Here is a 17,113-nt window from a genome sequence, read left to right as displayed (position 1 = left end):
TACCACCTATACCCATCCTCATAATATTGAGGTGTATTACCATTTTTAAACAATTTTGTTGAGATAAAATTCTCATATAATTCACCCCCATTAGTATGTAAAATTCAATATTTCTAAATATATTAACAGAGTACTGCAACCATAACTCCAATCCCACTTTAGAATGTTTTGATCACACCAAAAAGAGGTTCCATACTCATTAGCAGTCACTCATTGCCTTCTACTGCACCAATCTTCTACTTTCTATAGCTGTATATTTGCCAATTTAGGGTCTTTCACATGAATAAAATCATAAAATGCATGGTCTTCTATGGCTGGCCCTGTTTCCTTAGCAAAATGTTTTCAAGGTTCATCCATGAAGCCTGTATGAGTACTTCATTCTTTTTTATTGCCAAATAATATTCCTTTGTGTGGATTTACCACATTGAATTTATACATTAGCAATTTTTTTCTTATTAATCTATTTTTTCCTCTTACTATGCTTAGGAATCTTTTCTATGCTATGCAGAGCCTTGCAAAGTTGTTGTTTTTTTTCCCAGAATTAAACTGGTAAAATTAGTAAAAATTACAAATGTAGTAAACAAGTAAAGCCTCTTCCTGTGGAAAAAGTAACCTGTTCAAAGGGAAGCAATTAATGCAAATATACAAGTGCTCACATGTTAAGAAATTTAAAAAGCACTAGCAAACATAAGGCTAATATTAATCCATATTAATAAGGATTGCCTCTGTTATCTAATGGCAAGATGTACATCAAAATCTATATTGGTTCTGTCTGCAAGTTATGTAAATAAGTATATAAAAATGAAAAACAGAACCAATAATTGTGTTTAATAATGTGTTTTGTCCTATGATATTATTAGAAATAATAAGAGAACTAAAGCTTGATTACCATTCCTTTTGTGTACTCCTCTGTCTCAAAATGCATGAGAGAAATTTTTGGAGAGGGCCTTATTCCTTTTTACTATGTTTTAAATACTTATACTCCTCTTCAAGTCATTTTTTCTAGTAATAACACAATCATTTTGAAAAAATTAACCTTGCATTTTCTTCCCTTAACAAGTCAGTTCACACTACAAAACTGTCCTTTATACTTTCATTCACATAATAATTTTAAAGAAAACATAAATGAAAGGTTTCAAGTTTCTTAGTCTAGCCGAACAACAACAACAACAAAAAGAATCAATTACATCAGTTATCCATGAAAACATCTGACGTTTCACATGTAAGGTAAATTGGAATGGAAACCTTTCTACTCACAGGTATCTAAAGACTCGTCTGAATCGTCAGGGCAGTCAGGGTCTCCATCACACAGCCAACTCTGGGAGACACAAGTCACATGATCGTGGCAAAGAAATTCACCAGGATCACAGGACTGCTGATCTGAAAATGAAAATGTTTCAAAATAAAATATGAACGATCTGAACATGAACAGAAGAGCAGTACAAAGTTGAAATGCGAGAAAGCAATACATAAAAGGTACACATATGGGATCCACATTTTCTGGTCAGCAGCAAAGCTAAACCAAATGCTTGTTTTAATTTAAGCCACTTAGCTCAAGTACAGCATTTTGACAGAATTGACATTGATTTGGTCTCACACAATCTATTCTGGAAATAGTTAGAAGGTATACTCATGTTTATGACTAGAGACTTTGTCATATTGGATAAGGCATATAGATATCTCAGTAAGCAGGTTTTATAGATGGTGATCCAAAACAGAAGTTTTAAATACAGAATTTTTCATTCCTCTTTTGCTCCAAGAGAAGAAAAATCTGAAAGAGTTAACTACTGTACCCAGACTGCATCTTTGAGCATTCAGTTCTTAACATCCCATCCTAATTCTGTAACTTCGTGTCTCTACATTAGTTAGATACACAGTCTCCTAATATTTTCTTCTCCTTTTTGCTATGACTTTCCAGGTGACAGCTTTCACTACTAATACGGCAAACATTATAGTACACTTCCATAAAGCATTGCTGTAACTTGGATTTCTACAGTTGGGTGTATCCAAAAAGTCTGTTATTTGCCTTCTATGGTTTCAGAATATTTAAGATCCATCATCCTTCATCAAGTCCTAATAAACTCATCAGATCTTGTTTCTTTTCAATACACTTACTTATGCCCTATAAATCCACTTAATATCATATTTTGTTTTTATATTTTAGCTAGAAAATAAATATTTCTTATCATTAATGACATTTGAGTGTGAAGGAGTACTGGGAACCACTTAGCCATTTGATAGCACACTTTTGTTAAGTATACACAAAAATGATTCAAATATTTAATGATTCAAATTATGTAAATATTTAAATGATTCAAATATTTAAAAAACATCAGCAAATAGGCATTTCAATGTATATCAAATAAAAATTCTAAGTGATATGAAAGTATTAGACTATTGCTTAATTGGCACTTTTACCCCAGCAATTAAAATATGATGGTTTATCTCTCACACAAGAGTCTGATAAAATGTGGTATATCTTTCCTTTCTCTTCCTCAATTTCTTTCCTCTAACCCCAACATAACTTTTGAAAAATATATGTTACAAACACACAACACATCTTTAATCTACAGGCATGGGTAGATAATTATTTTTCTACTTTTAAACTATAGATATTTCTTGGAAATTAATATTATTCTATTATTTTAATAAATGTACCATCAATACCATATTCATCACCACTGCTGTCATAATTATTATTTTTTGCATTAAATAGTTGTGTTCTTGAGCATATTCTCTGTATTTGGTCCTAGACCTGGTGCTATAGAATCTAGGATGTAGTAGTAACAGTCTTTGCCTTCAAGGACCCAGAAGATTACCATGCCAACAGACTAGCAGTACAAAAGTACTTCATATATAAAAAGTTGTGAAATAAGTGATAAAAATAGCTGCTAAAAGAAGAGATCACAGGTAGAGACAGATAGATACAAATACAAGGCATAGTTTGAGGATGTAAGCATAACTTGAAAGATGGGTAGGATTATCAATAAATGGAGAATAAATACAGGGCAGTCCTGACAAGGGCAGTGTAAGCACAATTGCTAAGGCAGAAGCTACTACAATGCATTTGATACAAATAAAAGTTTTTTCTTTTTTTTTTACTAAAATCAATATGACATTCATGTTATAAGATCTGAAAGTAACATCCATTTGAATAAAAGGTCTTGTGCTCAGCAAAGTGGGGAACTTTGGAGAGGACAGAGTAGCTGGAAAAAAGTGAAAGGAAGAAGAAATGAAGTGAGGGTTTCCGGAAATATGGGCTTGAGAGTGGCAGATGAAGGCCGTGAGTTTTGTTAAAAGTAGAGGGAGGAAACCACTGGACACTTCTGAGCAGAGAGACATTCTCTAAGTTACTCTTTAAAGGCTTACTCTGGCTCCTGTGTTGAGAATAGGGTACAAGTTGAGGTGAAGGCAGAAGCTAGGAGATCATTAGGGGTTACTGTAATAACAGGTGAGAGGGGATGGTTGGATGGGTATATGTGTTTGGTGAAAAGGAGTTCCACAGGAGTGTTTGACAAGAAAACTGAAGTCAAATACCTTGTTCCCCATTCCATTATATGTCAGAATCTTGAATTCAAATCTCTGACCCAAAATGTAAGATTTTCCAATGATTTTTGGAATATCCTGAGTATGGGGCCCTTGGGAGACCATCAAGAATACATGTACATTAGACAGTGATACATTTAAGCCTGAGATTCAGGAGAATGATCAAAACTAGAAATACAAAACAGTACTGAAGCTGTAAGTGTTGCATCCCCCGTCACGAGAAACAGAGGTTCGGAGACTTTCAGAATTTTCAAGATGTTACTTTATTGGCCAAGTTTTACCTGCACAGGGGCGAGCTCTCTGAGTGTCCGAGGACACTATGCTCAGGAGAGCTGCAGATGAGAGCCGCGCCCAGCGCTTACAGCTATGTCCTTATATAGGGGTATGCAAGCAAGCTTTGAACAGAAGCAGATGTGGCTGTTAGCTATTGGCTAGCTCTAAACAGCTGATTGCCATTGGCTTATTAGGGAAATTCAACAGGCTCTTTGTGTAGTTGGCGGTTAGCCCTTTTAGGAAGTAAACATTTCCCTGTTCCTGGTCAGCCTAACTTTATCTGGGGCTCGTTCAGGATTGTCCCTTTTCAACATCTGTTTTGGACCTCAACATAAGTAAACAATTAAAGCATAAAAATAGATGTAGCTCACCTTAAAGTGAGGTGTGGGGTGGGGAGGGAAGGAGGAAGAGAGAGAAGGAGTGGGAAAAAGAGAGAGAGAGAGAGACAGAGAATGAAGTAAGTGTAGGACAAGCAAAGAGGCAGAGAAGACAAAGGTTAGCCAGAAATACAAGAGGAAAAGGGCAAGAGGAAAAGAAATGTATTAAATCCATGTGAAATTTCAATAATTGGATCGAGGAAGGGATAACTAGTGACAAAATTTGTGTATGATGAGCTCTGAAAAGATGGCACAGACTTCCAAGCTGAGGGAAAGTTGTCACTGAAGAAACAGAGAGACTGGAGGCCCAAAATGGATGTGAAAGTGAAGGGCTTTACTATGAAAAACCCGTGGGGCTGGGACAAGAGCCTAAATGATACTGAAGCAAAAAAAGGGACAGAAAAATGAAGTAGGTAAATTATTAGCTGCTAGGGAAGAAAGTTAAGGTATTCTTACATGGTTGGGTTTTCTCAAAGAACTGAAATGCAAGACTTGAAATTTGAGGAAATACAATAAAAAAGAATGGTAAAGATTTAGAGTAACTGCTGTGGGAAATTAAAAAGCAATCAACTAAGAATTTCAGGAAAGCACTTTTTCTAAAGGAAAAAAAAGGATCCAGCTAAGATTGAAAGGAATATATTCTACAGTTGATTATTTTGTTTCTTTTTGTTTTGTATTAATATCTACATTAGGCTATAAATACAAAATAATCCTCTGGGAAAATCCAAGAAGAAAATTCCCCATCCTCAACAGGTATTCATGTGCGTGTAGACATAGATACTAATTCATCATAATTCAAAAATAACTTTTTTCCAGGAGTAACACAGACCTAATGGAATTTATCTAATGAGGCTACAAGTTTGCAAAGCAAACTCCAACTTATAAAACAATTAGTATGGTTGCAATTTTGGGGACAGTTTTATATTATTCCTCTAAGAAATGGCCATTAAGAATAGCCTCCCACAACCCACCTACTTATTTTCACTCAGATATTCCATTTCAAGGTCAGTTTTTTAAAGCACTGATTATAGGATTCAAATAAGTGAATTGTCAGTATTTCAAGGAGATTATTTTGAAATATATTCACTGGACTGAGTTCCTTGATTCAGAAACTAAATATATTGTTTGTATGTGTATTTTCCATTTATCTTGTTTTATGCTTCCCACCATACTTCTGAAATAGCCAAACTAATCCTATTTTAAATTCCTTCTTATTCTGTGAAACATAGTGTTACACACTTTAATTAACAAGAAGCTTATGAGATAGGGCAGGCAGTTTCATGTACATCCCTAAGGAAGAAGATCAAAGCTAGTACAATGTCTACTTCTTTGTAATAACAGACTTTTGCAATCAAAAGACATGAAAAGATTAGGACAACTGTAACTTACAGAGTTTATTGAATTTGGATTCATTCTGGCCTGAGAAAAGCTTAGTATGAAAATCCTGCTGCATTTATAGGAAAACATCTCATGACTTATTTTAATAAAAATATATATTATTTTAAAAGTAGGATACAGATAGACTGAGCTGATAGAAAATATACATGAGTAGTCACAAACCAGCAAACTTACCTTTTCTCATTTTAATTTATGATGAACTGCTAATTTTGATATTTAAAAAAACTGTCAAAATCAAATACTAAAACTAATATCTGTCAATATAAGTCTATTGAATAATTATGCAGCCTCTAGCTCCTTGAGTATTGCACCATAATTAATTTATAACAATGTTACGCCATCTCCCTTAGAAGTCAACTTCCTATTTAGATATTAGTGAGAATGTTAGTTTATCAACAAATTGTATGTTTATTAATACAAAACAGGACACTACTGGGAAACTTAAAGGAAATATAAATAAAGAACTCCAGTATCTAGTTACAAATTGAAGTTTAAGGAGAAACAGTCCCATTCAACAGCTAAATTCCTGAGGAGTCTGATATCGATCCTAGCTAAATTAAAAATAAGTATAAGCTTTTGCAGCAGCTAAGTATTAGGGAAATGTTATGACAGGTTTTCAGAACTTAGTAAACATTAACAATATTTAGTTATTAGATCTATGGCTCATTGTTAAACATAGTATGGTTGATTATAATACACCATTTATAGCCATTAAGAGAAAAATATAGTTATATTCCCTTTCTTCTCATATGACAGGCAATGAATGATTATCAGAACAGAATTCTTGTAGAGACTTACATAGTGTATTACCAATTTATCTTAAAATTTTGATAAATCTCACATAAAATTTTAAAAAATGATGCTAGTTATCGAGTATCAGGAAGTGCCTTATTTTTTTCCCTTCACATTCTCCTACACCAGAAAAATGCAAATGTAGATGAAGAATAAACTCCTCAGAATTTTAAGTTGTTTTTACATAATCTGGTTATAGATATTCTGCTCCAATGCTTTCTTTTGCTATTCTTTCACCATTAGAACTTTTAGTTCTCCATACTGTTCCATTCACTTTCCCTAAAAATGTAATTTCTATGTCTTTAGTATTTATTTCTTTGTTTGGAATGCCCTTTCCCATACTAAAAAATTGTAGTCCTTTTCTAAAGTCCAATGACATTTATCTCCTTTAATTTAAACTTCCCCCACTAACTTTTTCTTTCTCCATTACTGCTTTCATCACCCTCTACTCAAACCACCAATGAGATTCTACTGCATTTTACTCTGTGCATTTTAGCTACTAGACAAAAAGTGCCTAGGGGGCATAGCATTCTGTCCTGGATCTCATAGCTGCCCTTAACCAGCTGATTTCAATGAAAACAAAGAACAAATTTTATAAAAAGAATTATACAGTATTGTTTAAAAGAAAGAAAAAACAAAGAAGTAAACAGTGTTTTGCATTTTATTATCAGAATAATGAATTGCTTTATTTAGTTAATCAATAAAATAAAACTAAGTTCTCCCAAGGTTAAAATAAAATGCCCTGAGTAGCAAAGATTATACCACATAAAATTAAAGCATCCATGAACACTAAAAATCATACTTGAGAGAGATTCAATGTTATTCCCTAGCATCTCTTAAAGACTATACTGAAATTACACTTTTACAATAGCTGGTTATACAATGGAAACTTTGCCCTTTGCCAAATATGTTAATGATACCAATTTTTAAAGATAATTCCTTTAGGAATATATTCATTGTAAGTGTAAGATTAAATTAAGCTCATAATTTTAAGTCCATATTTTAGAGGAATGCAAAATATTTTTGGATTATACACATTTTGGGAGACTGGTATGGGATTAAGGTAGGTAAAATATGGTCAAAACTAGTGGTTATATTTTACCAAGGAATATGAGGTCTGTCCAGAAAAAGTCCAACCACTGTTAATATAATAGGAATGGTTTGCACAGCACCAGTGTAACCTCGCAGCCAAGGAGAGTAGACTGGACAATGCCTGTGTGAGCAATGACAACTTCACTTGACTAGTCAGTGGGGGCAGTACAGGTCACTGAGTGAGCATGTGCACTGTGTCCCCATTTATCTCACATTTAAAATGACTGAGTAGAGAAATAAATCTGCCCCACATTTTGCATTGAACATTCCTCCATGGAAACTATTTGAACAATTCTGAAGGCTGCAGCTATGGGAAACTGGTGATTGGCAGCCTTCATCACAAGGATGTGCCCGCTCATGCAGAGTCTTTTGGCAAAACATCAAATCACCCAGGTGACTCAGCCCCACTACAGCCCAGATTTGGGCCACTGTAACTTCGAGCTTTTCCTAAAACTAAAATCACCTTTGAAGGAAAGACATTTTAGACTGTCGATGAGATTCAGAAAAATATGTCTGGGCAGCTGATGGCAACTGGGAGAACTACGTGAGGTACCAAAGCACCTACTTTGAAAGGGACTAAGGTGTCATTGTCCTCTGTTTAGTGTTTCTTGTATCTTTTATCTTCTTCAATAAATGTCTCTATTTTTCATGTTATTTGGCTGTATACTTTCTGGACAGACCTTGTCTATCTCCATAAATTCATGATTTATTGAAAAATAAATCCACAATTCCACTGCTAGGATTATATCCTAAGAACCCCAAAACATCAATTTCAAAGAACCTATGCACCGCAATGTTCATAGCAGCACAACTTACAATAGCCAAGAGCTGGAAGCAACCTAGGTGCCCGACAGTAAATGAATGGATCAAAAAATTGTGGTACATATACACAATGGAATTCTATGCAGCAGAAAGAAAGAAGGAGCTACTACCCTTTTCAACAGCATGGATGGAACTGGAAAGCATTATGCTGAGTGAAATAAGCCAGGGTTTGAAAGACAAATACCATATGATCTCACCTTTAACAGGAAGCTAAACAACAAAAGAGACAAGCAAGCAAAATAAAAACAAATACATTGAAACAGAGAACAGGGGGACAGCGACCAGAGGGGAGAGGGGAGGGAATTTAAGGAGAAAAAAATGGGAGGGACTTAGAGGAACAAGTATAAAGGACACAGGGACAATAACTAAGAGGGGTGGAAATGGGAGGGAGGTGAGGTGCATGGGGGAGGGGTGGGCTGGAATGGGAGAAATAAACAGAAAACTGTACTTGAAAAATAACTAAATAAAAATAAAAAAATATTTTACATTGGCAAAAATAATAAATCTTATTAAATATAATATATTATAATTTGTGATATAGTTTATCTATGTTAAATTAATCCTTATTAAAAACTTTCCAAGGCTTAAATTTGAGGAGTATTAGTAATGAAGAGTATTTGTATTTCAATGGAAATATGATTTTTAATTAATAATCCCTACTGTCATACTGAATCATTAGTGGCAATTTAGAGAGCTAATTACTCAAACAACAGACATATGTGTCCCCATACACACATATTATATACACGTGATTAAGAGAGAATATTGAAATGTTTGAATAAGAGCCCTGTGCTGGACTGGATAGTAGCAACCACAAAATGTCCACATCCTGATTCCCAGAGCCTGAGAATATAGACATAGTAAAAGGGATTGGGGAGATTTGATGAAATTAAGAATCTTGAGACTGGGACACTAGCCTAGATTATTCAGGTGAGCTCAAAGCAATTACAAGGATACTTATAGGATGGAAGTGAGACAGGAGAGAATAAAACATGGACACAGAAGCAAAATGTGGTGTGTTCTGAGGACGGTGACAAGAACCAAGGAATGTGGGCAGCATCTCAAAACTGGAAAAGGCAAAAAAAAATTTCTCACTTAGAACCTCCAAAACTCAAGTCTCCAAAACCTCAATCATGTGGACATTAGGCTTCTGACCTATAGAGTGGCAAGATAAAAAAGCATGTGTTGCTTTAAACTACTAAGTTTTTGACCATTTGTTGCAACGCAATACTAAACTAATACCAGACCCCACTGCACAACCCACATTACATAAACCTGATTAAATGAAGAGGAAACAAGCAAGCTGCTAGAGATTTTCCCACTAATTTAAAAGGGTTTTTTTCCTCCTAAATTGTTTTCTGTTAGTTTCAACACTATCTACTTAAATAACATGTCTTTTTATTTCTCCTTGATGTCAAATGACAGTCAAAATACATCCGTATAGTGATGATAACAGTAACAGCTAGCAGCACAAGACAAGATTTTGTTTTAAAAATAAAACATCATAAGTGCTCAAATAAGTGACATCCTTGAGTGAGAAATATATTAATTGATACATAAGTGTATGTGTGTGTGTGTGTTCTCATCCGATGAGAAAGTGCAAAAATGTTATATCTTTCTATTCTGAGAAAATTGTAATTAATTGTATATTTTATGCTTCCTATTGGTAACCAAATTTATAATCATGCCATGCCTTATTAGCCATCCAAGTTTTTAGTGCTGCAAATGACAATTTGTACTTACAAAAACATCTTATATAAAACCAATACAATATTGAAAATTTAAAGAACTACATTTTCCCCAATAAGAAGCTTTGCTCATTTATGATGTCTATAATAATGAACAAACGAAAAGTATCTCTGTAAACATTTCAAACCCAATTTGACATTTAATTTTCATGAAGAAAGTCCGTTTTTCTCCTTGATCATTTAAATATTGACAGGTTCTTATTTTATTCAGGCAGTGATATGGAAAACTATAAAGCACTCAGCACAGAGACCTGTTTGAAACTGTTTCTTTACCATGAAGAAAACTTAAATTACCAGGATAAAAACCTGTTCTTTATTTAGCAAGAGACAATAGATATATTTTTAGTGGAATAAAACAGGTATATTCAATATTGTTGACTAGAGTCTTTATTATCATTGGACTAATTCTTTGCAGTTTTGTGTTATTTTCTAAAATTTCAGTAGAAATGTTCTATTTCTTTTTTTACCTGCCCTTTCTCAAAACCTCACTGAAATTAATCTTCAGAGTTATTTTATATACCATATAATTAAGAGAGAAAAAATTGACAATTCTCCTTAAATTTAAAAGAACAAGCCTACATTATTGACATTTCTTTGCAAGTTCCAGTCTCTAAATTCTATATGATCTTCATCCAATCTTGTAGGAGTTAGCAAAATTCATATCTGTTTTCGCACCTTTAAGCTTAGTGAGATATAAAGCAGATGGTTAGACTTTGGCTCTTTCAGGGATAATACAAGTTCTATTCTTCATGCTGTGTTTTAATCATTAATGGCTTTTCAAAGACTACAATTTTACTTATCTCAAGTCCCTACTTTACAATCATGTGAGGCGTGTGCTACTGTAGGTATATCTGGAAATGGAGCAGCTCATGCTGTGGACAGCTTAAGTAGGAGGTCATAATGGGAATAGAGCATGCAGGAAATATTTTTAGTCACCTATTCAACAGCTATTTTTACCTCTTTTGGAAAAAATCCCACTTCCCTCTATAGAAGCGGGGATAGCCAGATCCTCAATTTTCCTTTCTGTCTTGCAGCTAGGGCATGGACACTAACATTGACTAAGGATGACTGAGGTGTAGAGTCTGCTAGGACTTTCCTGGGAAATTTATTCTTTCCATCCACACACACACAGATTTGAGAGGAGGAGCTCTCTTGCATCATGGTAGGTTGGGCAGTTGAAGTCTGGAACAGCCATGGACATGTTAAGAACATGAGGATAAATAAGGCTGAGGATAAGGGTCAACACAGTAAGGATGGCAAAGTGGAAAGATACTCAGTACCTGGATTTTGTATGAGATTGTGGGTTACTCTGAGGTGCCTCTGAACCACATCCCACTAATCTCTGGACATTGTGTTACTCTATGCAATAAATATCCTTATCACTTTGCCATGGTATGTTGAGTAATATCAGTACCAATCAGAAGTAACTGATACAGGTATCAGTTCCACAGAAAAGGTGTTTTAAAAATTATTTTAATAAAAGAATACAAGATTGCCAAGCTGATCAGGTGAGGGATAGCAATCTAAAGAAAAGGAAGCTCACATAAGGAAAACATGGCATATTAATGGCACACCAAGTTATTCATATAGCTGAAGTTTAGTTTATGTTTCAAAGGTTAGCTAGAAAATAGATTGAATATTTACATTGTTTGGCTTGAATATAATCAATATTTTAATATGCTCTTCATAATCATTCATTAACAGTTCCCGCTTTTCATTATTTTAAGTTGCTACATTTTGTGAATACATTTTTTTGTGGGACATAATAAAATACTACTACAAATGGTGGTAAATGTTGAATTTTCACTATGTGCTACATGCTAAATTAAAAGGCAAAAGATTTGTATGGGAAGAGAAACCAGAATATACTTGCTAAATTAAATAATTTGTGTATTTCATTTAATATTCATAAAAATCTGTTATTTACATCTTACAAATCAAATAAGAGACTCTTTATAAATGACTTCCTTAATAGCACCCAGCTATTAAGTGGCAAGATCAGGATAAAAACACTCATCTGAAGCCCTGGCTGGTGTACCTCAGTGGGTTGAGTGCGGGCCTGCAAACCACATAATCACGGTTCCATTCCCAGTCAGGGCACATGCCTGGGTTGGAGGCCAGTTCCCAGCAGGGGACTCACGAGAGACAACCCTACCTTGATAATTCTCTCCCTCTCTCCTTCCCTTACCCTCTAAAAATAAATAAATAAAATCTTAAAAAATATATTCATCTGACTGACAGAAAGCCTGCCCAAAACCACTAGCTGATTTTTTTTCACAAATGGAGGACTGCTGGCATTTCCAGCACAAAAATTTTTTCAAATATATTTTTTATTTTATTGATTATGCCATTACATTTGTTCTATTCTCCCCCCTCCATTCTCCTCCACCCTGCACACCCCTCCCCCACCATCCCCCCTTTAGTTCATGAACACGTATCTCAAGTTCTTTAGATTCTATATTTCCCCTACTATTCTTACCCTCCCCCTACCTATTTTCTACCTACTGTCTATGCTACTTATTTTCTGTACCTTCTCCCCCCTTCTCCTTCTCCCACTCCCCTGTTGCTAACCCTCCATGTGATCTTCATTTCTATGGTTCACTCCTGATCTAGCCTGTCCTCTTAATTTGCTTTTGTTTTAGGTGTGGTTCTTAACAACTGTGAGTTTGCTGCCCTTTCACTGTTCATCTTTTTATCTTCTTTTTTCTTAGGTAAGTCCCTTTACCATTTCATATAATAAGGGCTTGGTGATGATGAACTTGAATTTGATCTTATCTAAGAAGCACTTTATCTGTCCTTCCATTCTAAATGAAAACTTTGCTGGATAGAGCAATCTTGGTTGTAGGTCTTTGGTTTTCATGACTTGGAATACTTCTTTCCAGCTCCTTCTTGCGTGTAAGGTCTCTTTTGAGAAATCTTCTGACAGTCTGCTGGGAACTCCTTTGTAGGTGACTGTCCCCTTCTCTCTTGCTTGCTTCTAGGATTCTCTCCTTCATTTTAATCTTGGCTAATGTAACGATGATGAGCCTTGGTGTGTTCCTTCTTGGGTCCAACTTCTTTGGGACTCTCTGAGCTTCCTGGATTTCCTGGAAGTCTATTTCCTTTTCCAGATTGGGAAAGTTCTCCTTTATTATTTGTTCAAATAAGTTTTCCACTGGTGACTGTTCCTCTTCCCCTTCTGGTACCCTTTGTGTCATTTTGGGGACTGTTCCTCTTCCTTCCTTCTGGTCTGCTCCTTTGATTTGAGTCCCAGTTTCCTCTCCATTATTATTGGTTTCCTGTATATTTCCATTCATTTCAATTAGTTTAGCCTTCATATGTTCTAATTTGTGACTAAAATCAACCAGTTCTGTGAGCATCCTGATCACCAGTGTTTTGAACTGTGCTTCTGATAGTTTGGCTATTTCTATCGCTTAGATTTATGGGCTCTGGGGCTCTGAGTTCTACTTGAGCCATGTTTTGATCTGTTTGTGCCTGTTATGTGTGAGGAGAGGTGCCTTAAGTGTTCACCAGGGCGGGGCCACCCAGGTCGCTGGTTTGTGCCTCTGTATGTGGGGGCAGGGTCAGAGAGGGAGCAATGGCAGTTCTCTCTGCTCGCTTCCGCCTGTTTATCTGAGTGCAAATGTGAGAGCCCACTGCCCAGCACCGCAAGGTCTCAATGCTTGGCTCTTCACTGGTTTATCTGCGTGCAAATTCTCGACCGACCACAGACAGCCAGCTGCACCTCATCCTTGTGTCCGCCCACACCTGGGATCTGCGCCCTCGGCTGCCTGTGCACCACCCGGGTTAGAGGATCTTCCCTGCACGACCCGCTCCACTGATGGCTTCACCCCTCTCACCGGTTTAGCTGAGCAGTTAGTTTTTTTGGACTCTGTGTTGTCAATTTTCTGTGTGGTTTGGTTGCGTTTATTGTTGTTAAAACTTTATTATTTTTAGGTTTGGTTGTACGAGGATGCAAAGCGTTTCCACCTATGCCTCTATCTTGGCAGAAGTCCCTCGAGCACAATAATTTTTTTAAAGATTTTATTTATTTATCTTTAGAGGGGAAGGGAGGGAGAGAGGGAAAGAAATATCAATGTAGGGTTGCCTCTCATGCACCCCCTGCTGGGAACTGGGCCTATAACCCAGGCATGTGCCCTGACTGGGAGTCAAACCACGATCCTTTGCTTAGCAGTCCAGCGCACAATCCACTGAGCTATACAGCCAGGGCTTGAGAACAATAAGTTTTGCATTGAAAATATATTTAGCAATGTTGACCACTAGGCATTAAATACCAGCTGTACCTTCAAGTCATTATAACTCTAAATATCCCACCATATATGTGCACTACAGACATAGTACTAACAAAACTTCCTTGGAAATCACATAAACAGTATTCATCCTACTTTGCTGATATTTTGCATGGACCTAATTCTTCTAAACTAGGTCTCAAATGTTGCTTCTTCTCAAGTTTGTCTCATTTGCTGGCTGAAACCTAAATTCTATATTTGATTCTCAGAGCTATAAAAGAGCATCTTTGTTAGTTAACAACACAGAGGACAAAGGTAATAGCTGGGTGGGTTTATAAATTTAGTAAATTATAAAATATGAATGCAAATTCAAAGGTTTACCTAAACATAAATGTAAGTAATACAGGTTATTAAGTACTTCTCTACAGTGGACACATGTCATGAGAATTTAAATTAATCTTCATAAAAGTAATTACTACTCTATCAAAGAAAAGCTCTAATGTAATACTTTAATGTTAATAGAAATTAGAAAAGGTAGCTATGGAGGCCTAAAGAAATATAAATTAAGCCTCATAACATTTTCAGAAAGACATATAAATGCACATATTTGTTCACACTACACCAATGCTTGTTCTTCTTTCCCTCACAATTAAGAAATTATTGAGAAACAGAACTTCCAGCCAAGATGGAGGCATAGGCGGAAATACTGTACCTCCTTGAACAACCAAAATTAAGGACAATAAAGATTTAGAAACAAAAACACAACCAGAAAAAGCAATCAGACAGCAAAAAAAAACCCACAAAAAACAAACAAAAAAACACAGCAATCAGACAAGAAGAATGAAAAGCATCCAGATTGTAAAGGGAAAAATAAAACTATTATTCACAGATGACATGATAAAGTACATAGAGAACTCTAAAAATCTCACCAAGAAAATACTAGAACTGATTAATGAGCTTAGTAAATTTTCAGGATACAAAATTATTATCTTGAAATCAGTTGCATTTTTTTCAATTTTATATGCCAGTAATGAACTATCAGAAAGGGAAATTAAGAAATAGTCCCATTCAAAATAATTTCAAAAAGAATAAAATGACTCAGTAATTCTACTACTGGGAATTTATCAAAAGAAACCTGAAACACTAACTTGAAGGATTATAAGCGCCCCTATGTTCATTGCAGCATTATTTACAATCACCAAGATATGGAAACATCCCAAGTGTCTATCAGTAGGTAAGTGGGTAAAACATTTATGGTGCATTTACACAACTAAATACACAAATGCCATAAAAATGAAGAAAATGTTACCCTTTGCAAAAGCATGGGTGGACCTAGAGAATATCATGCTAAGTGAAATAAGCCAGTCAGAGAAAGACAAATACTGTATGGTTTCGCTCATATGTGGAATCTAATTTAATGAACAAACTGAACTAATAAGCAAAATACAGACAGATTCCTAGATACAGAGCAGGTTGAAAGCTCTGGGGAAGTGTGGGGCACAGTTTAAGGGTGGCAGAATGAAGCAAAAAAAAAGAACGATCTCATAGACATGGACAACAGTGAGATGACTGCAGGAGGGAGGAGGTGAAGGTGGATGAGGGTGTAAGGAGCATAGATGGAAATGAAAAATTAATAAACAAAAACCATTAAAAACTAACACGATGTTTTTATTAATGACTAACATAGCTCCTTTTTCCTTTACATTTTTTATCTTCAGATATTTCAGTTATCTTTTCAATCAAATTTTTACAAAGATAATCAAAATTAAGTATCTTTAAAATTTTTGATTAAAATTTTATTATCTTTATTAGCTTAGAAAGTTTCATTAAATATCATAACTTATTAAAAACGCCATGAAAAGTGCATGGTGTCATATTAGGGAAAATCTCTCTGTAGTTTTCTATTATACATGAACTTCAAGATTTGGTAAAGATTCTTCATAGACTAGTTTCTTGTTTCCTCTTTACTACCCACATACTGCCAATGTTCCTAAGTACATTCATATTGTGACCTGACTCTTGACCCTGCCCTTATGTATCATGATGTTGGATATGTCAGCACAATGACTAGAAGCCAATCATGCACTATAGTGGTCATAAATAACTATATAGAAGTGACTGAATAGCAAATTATCTCACTAAACACAAATTTTATATACAATGTACTCAATTCCCTCAGATCAGGTCCCAAAATGCTCACAGTCACCCAAATACCCCAATAGTCATTCTCATCACTATTCACACCTTTCTCAGTAATAACCACCATGATTAACCAATTTACTCAAACTTTGCTTTCAGAATTCTAACTATATCCTCCTGGTTTGTCTTCATAGGGATAGAATGAGAAAAAATTCTTGGTGGTTGATATTTAACTTACAATATATGTGTTTTCTTTTGCCAGAAATTTTGGACTGTTTCTAAACCTCTGCTTCTCAATCAACTCATATATTTAATAGTTCATTAAGTTATGGTAAATTTATTTCCTACTTCCTATATAGCAATGAAATCCCAGGTCTTCTTCCATTCCTATTAGAACCTCCAAATTGAAGTCAAGACCTTCCATTTCTACTGGAACATCCAAAATTCAAGCCAGGAGCAGCCTTATTCTTCATTAAGTTTTCTTTCATTTGATTCATTGTCTACAGTGTAATTCACTTTTAGACTATATCTTACCAGTTAAATCCCCACTTAAATTCTTCAAAAACTTAGAAGTACCCTAAAATGTAAACCCTTAGTTAGCATTTTTGCAAAGAATTGTCAGGATTGAAGCCTTGTTCACCTGAAATTCCTTCCCGCCTCCCCAAACTCAGGGATCTAGTGCAAACTAAGTAATTTT

The 17,113-nt window shown here is 35.2% G+C and overlaps 1 protein-coding gene across 1 annotated transcript in view; it reads right to left on the bottom strand.

The window, feature by feature from the left end:
- The window catches only part of LRP1B (LDL receptor related protein 1B), a 1,762,610-nt gene that overhangs the window by 1,451,065 nt on the left and 294,432 nt on the right, over positions 1–17,113 (bottom strand). The window contains exon 2 of the mRNA XM_053655128.1: positions 1,258–1,380. Coding sequence (XP_053511103.1) covers positions 1,258–1,380 — 123 coding nt within the window. The remainder of the gene's footprint in view (positions 1–1,257; positions 1,381–17,113) is intronic.

The sequence above is a fragment of the Artibeus jamaicensis genome, unplaced genomic scaffold, assembly GCF_021234435.1.
Source record: "Artibeus jamaicensis isolate MK-2021 breed Jamaican fruit bat unplaced genomic scaffold, CSHL_Jam_final contig_935, whole genome shotgun sequence".
NCBI lineage: Eukaryota > Metazoa > Chordata > Mammalia > Chiroptera > Phyllostomidae > Artibeus > Artibeus jamaicensis.
Note: the sequence above shows the minus strand (reverse complement) of the source record. Positions and strands in the feature narration are given on the sequence as shown.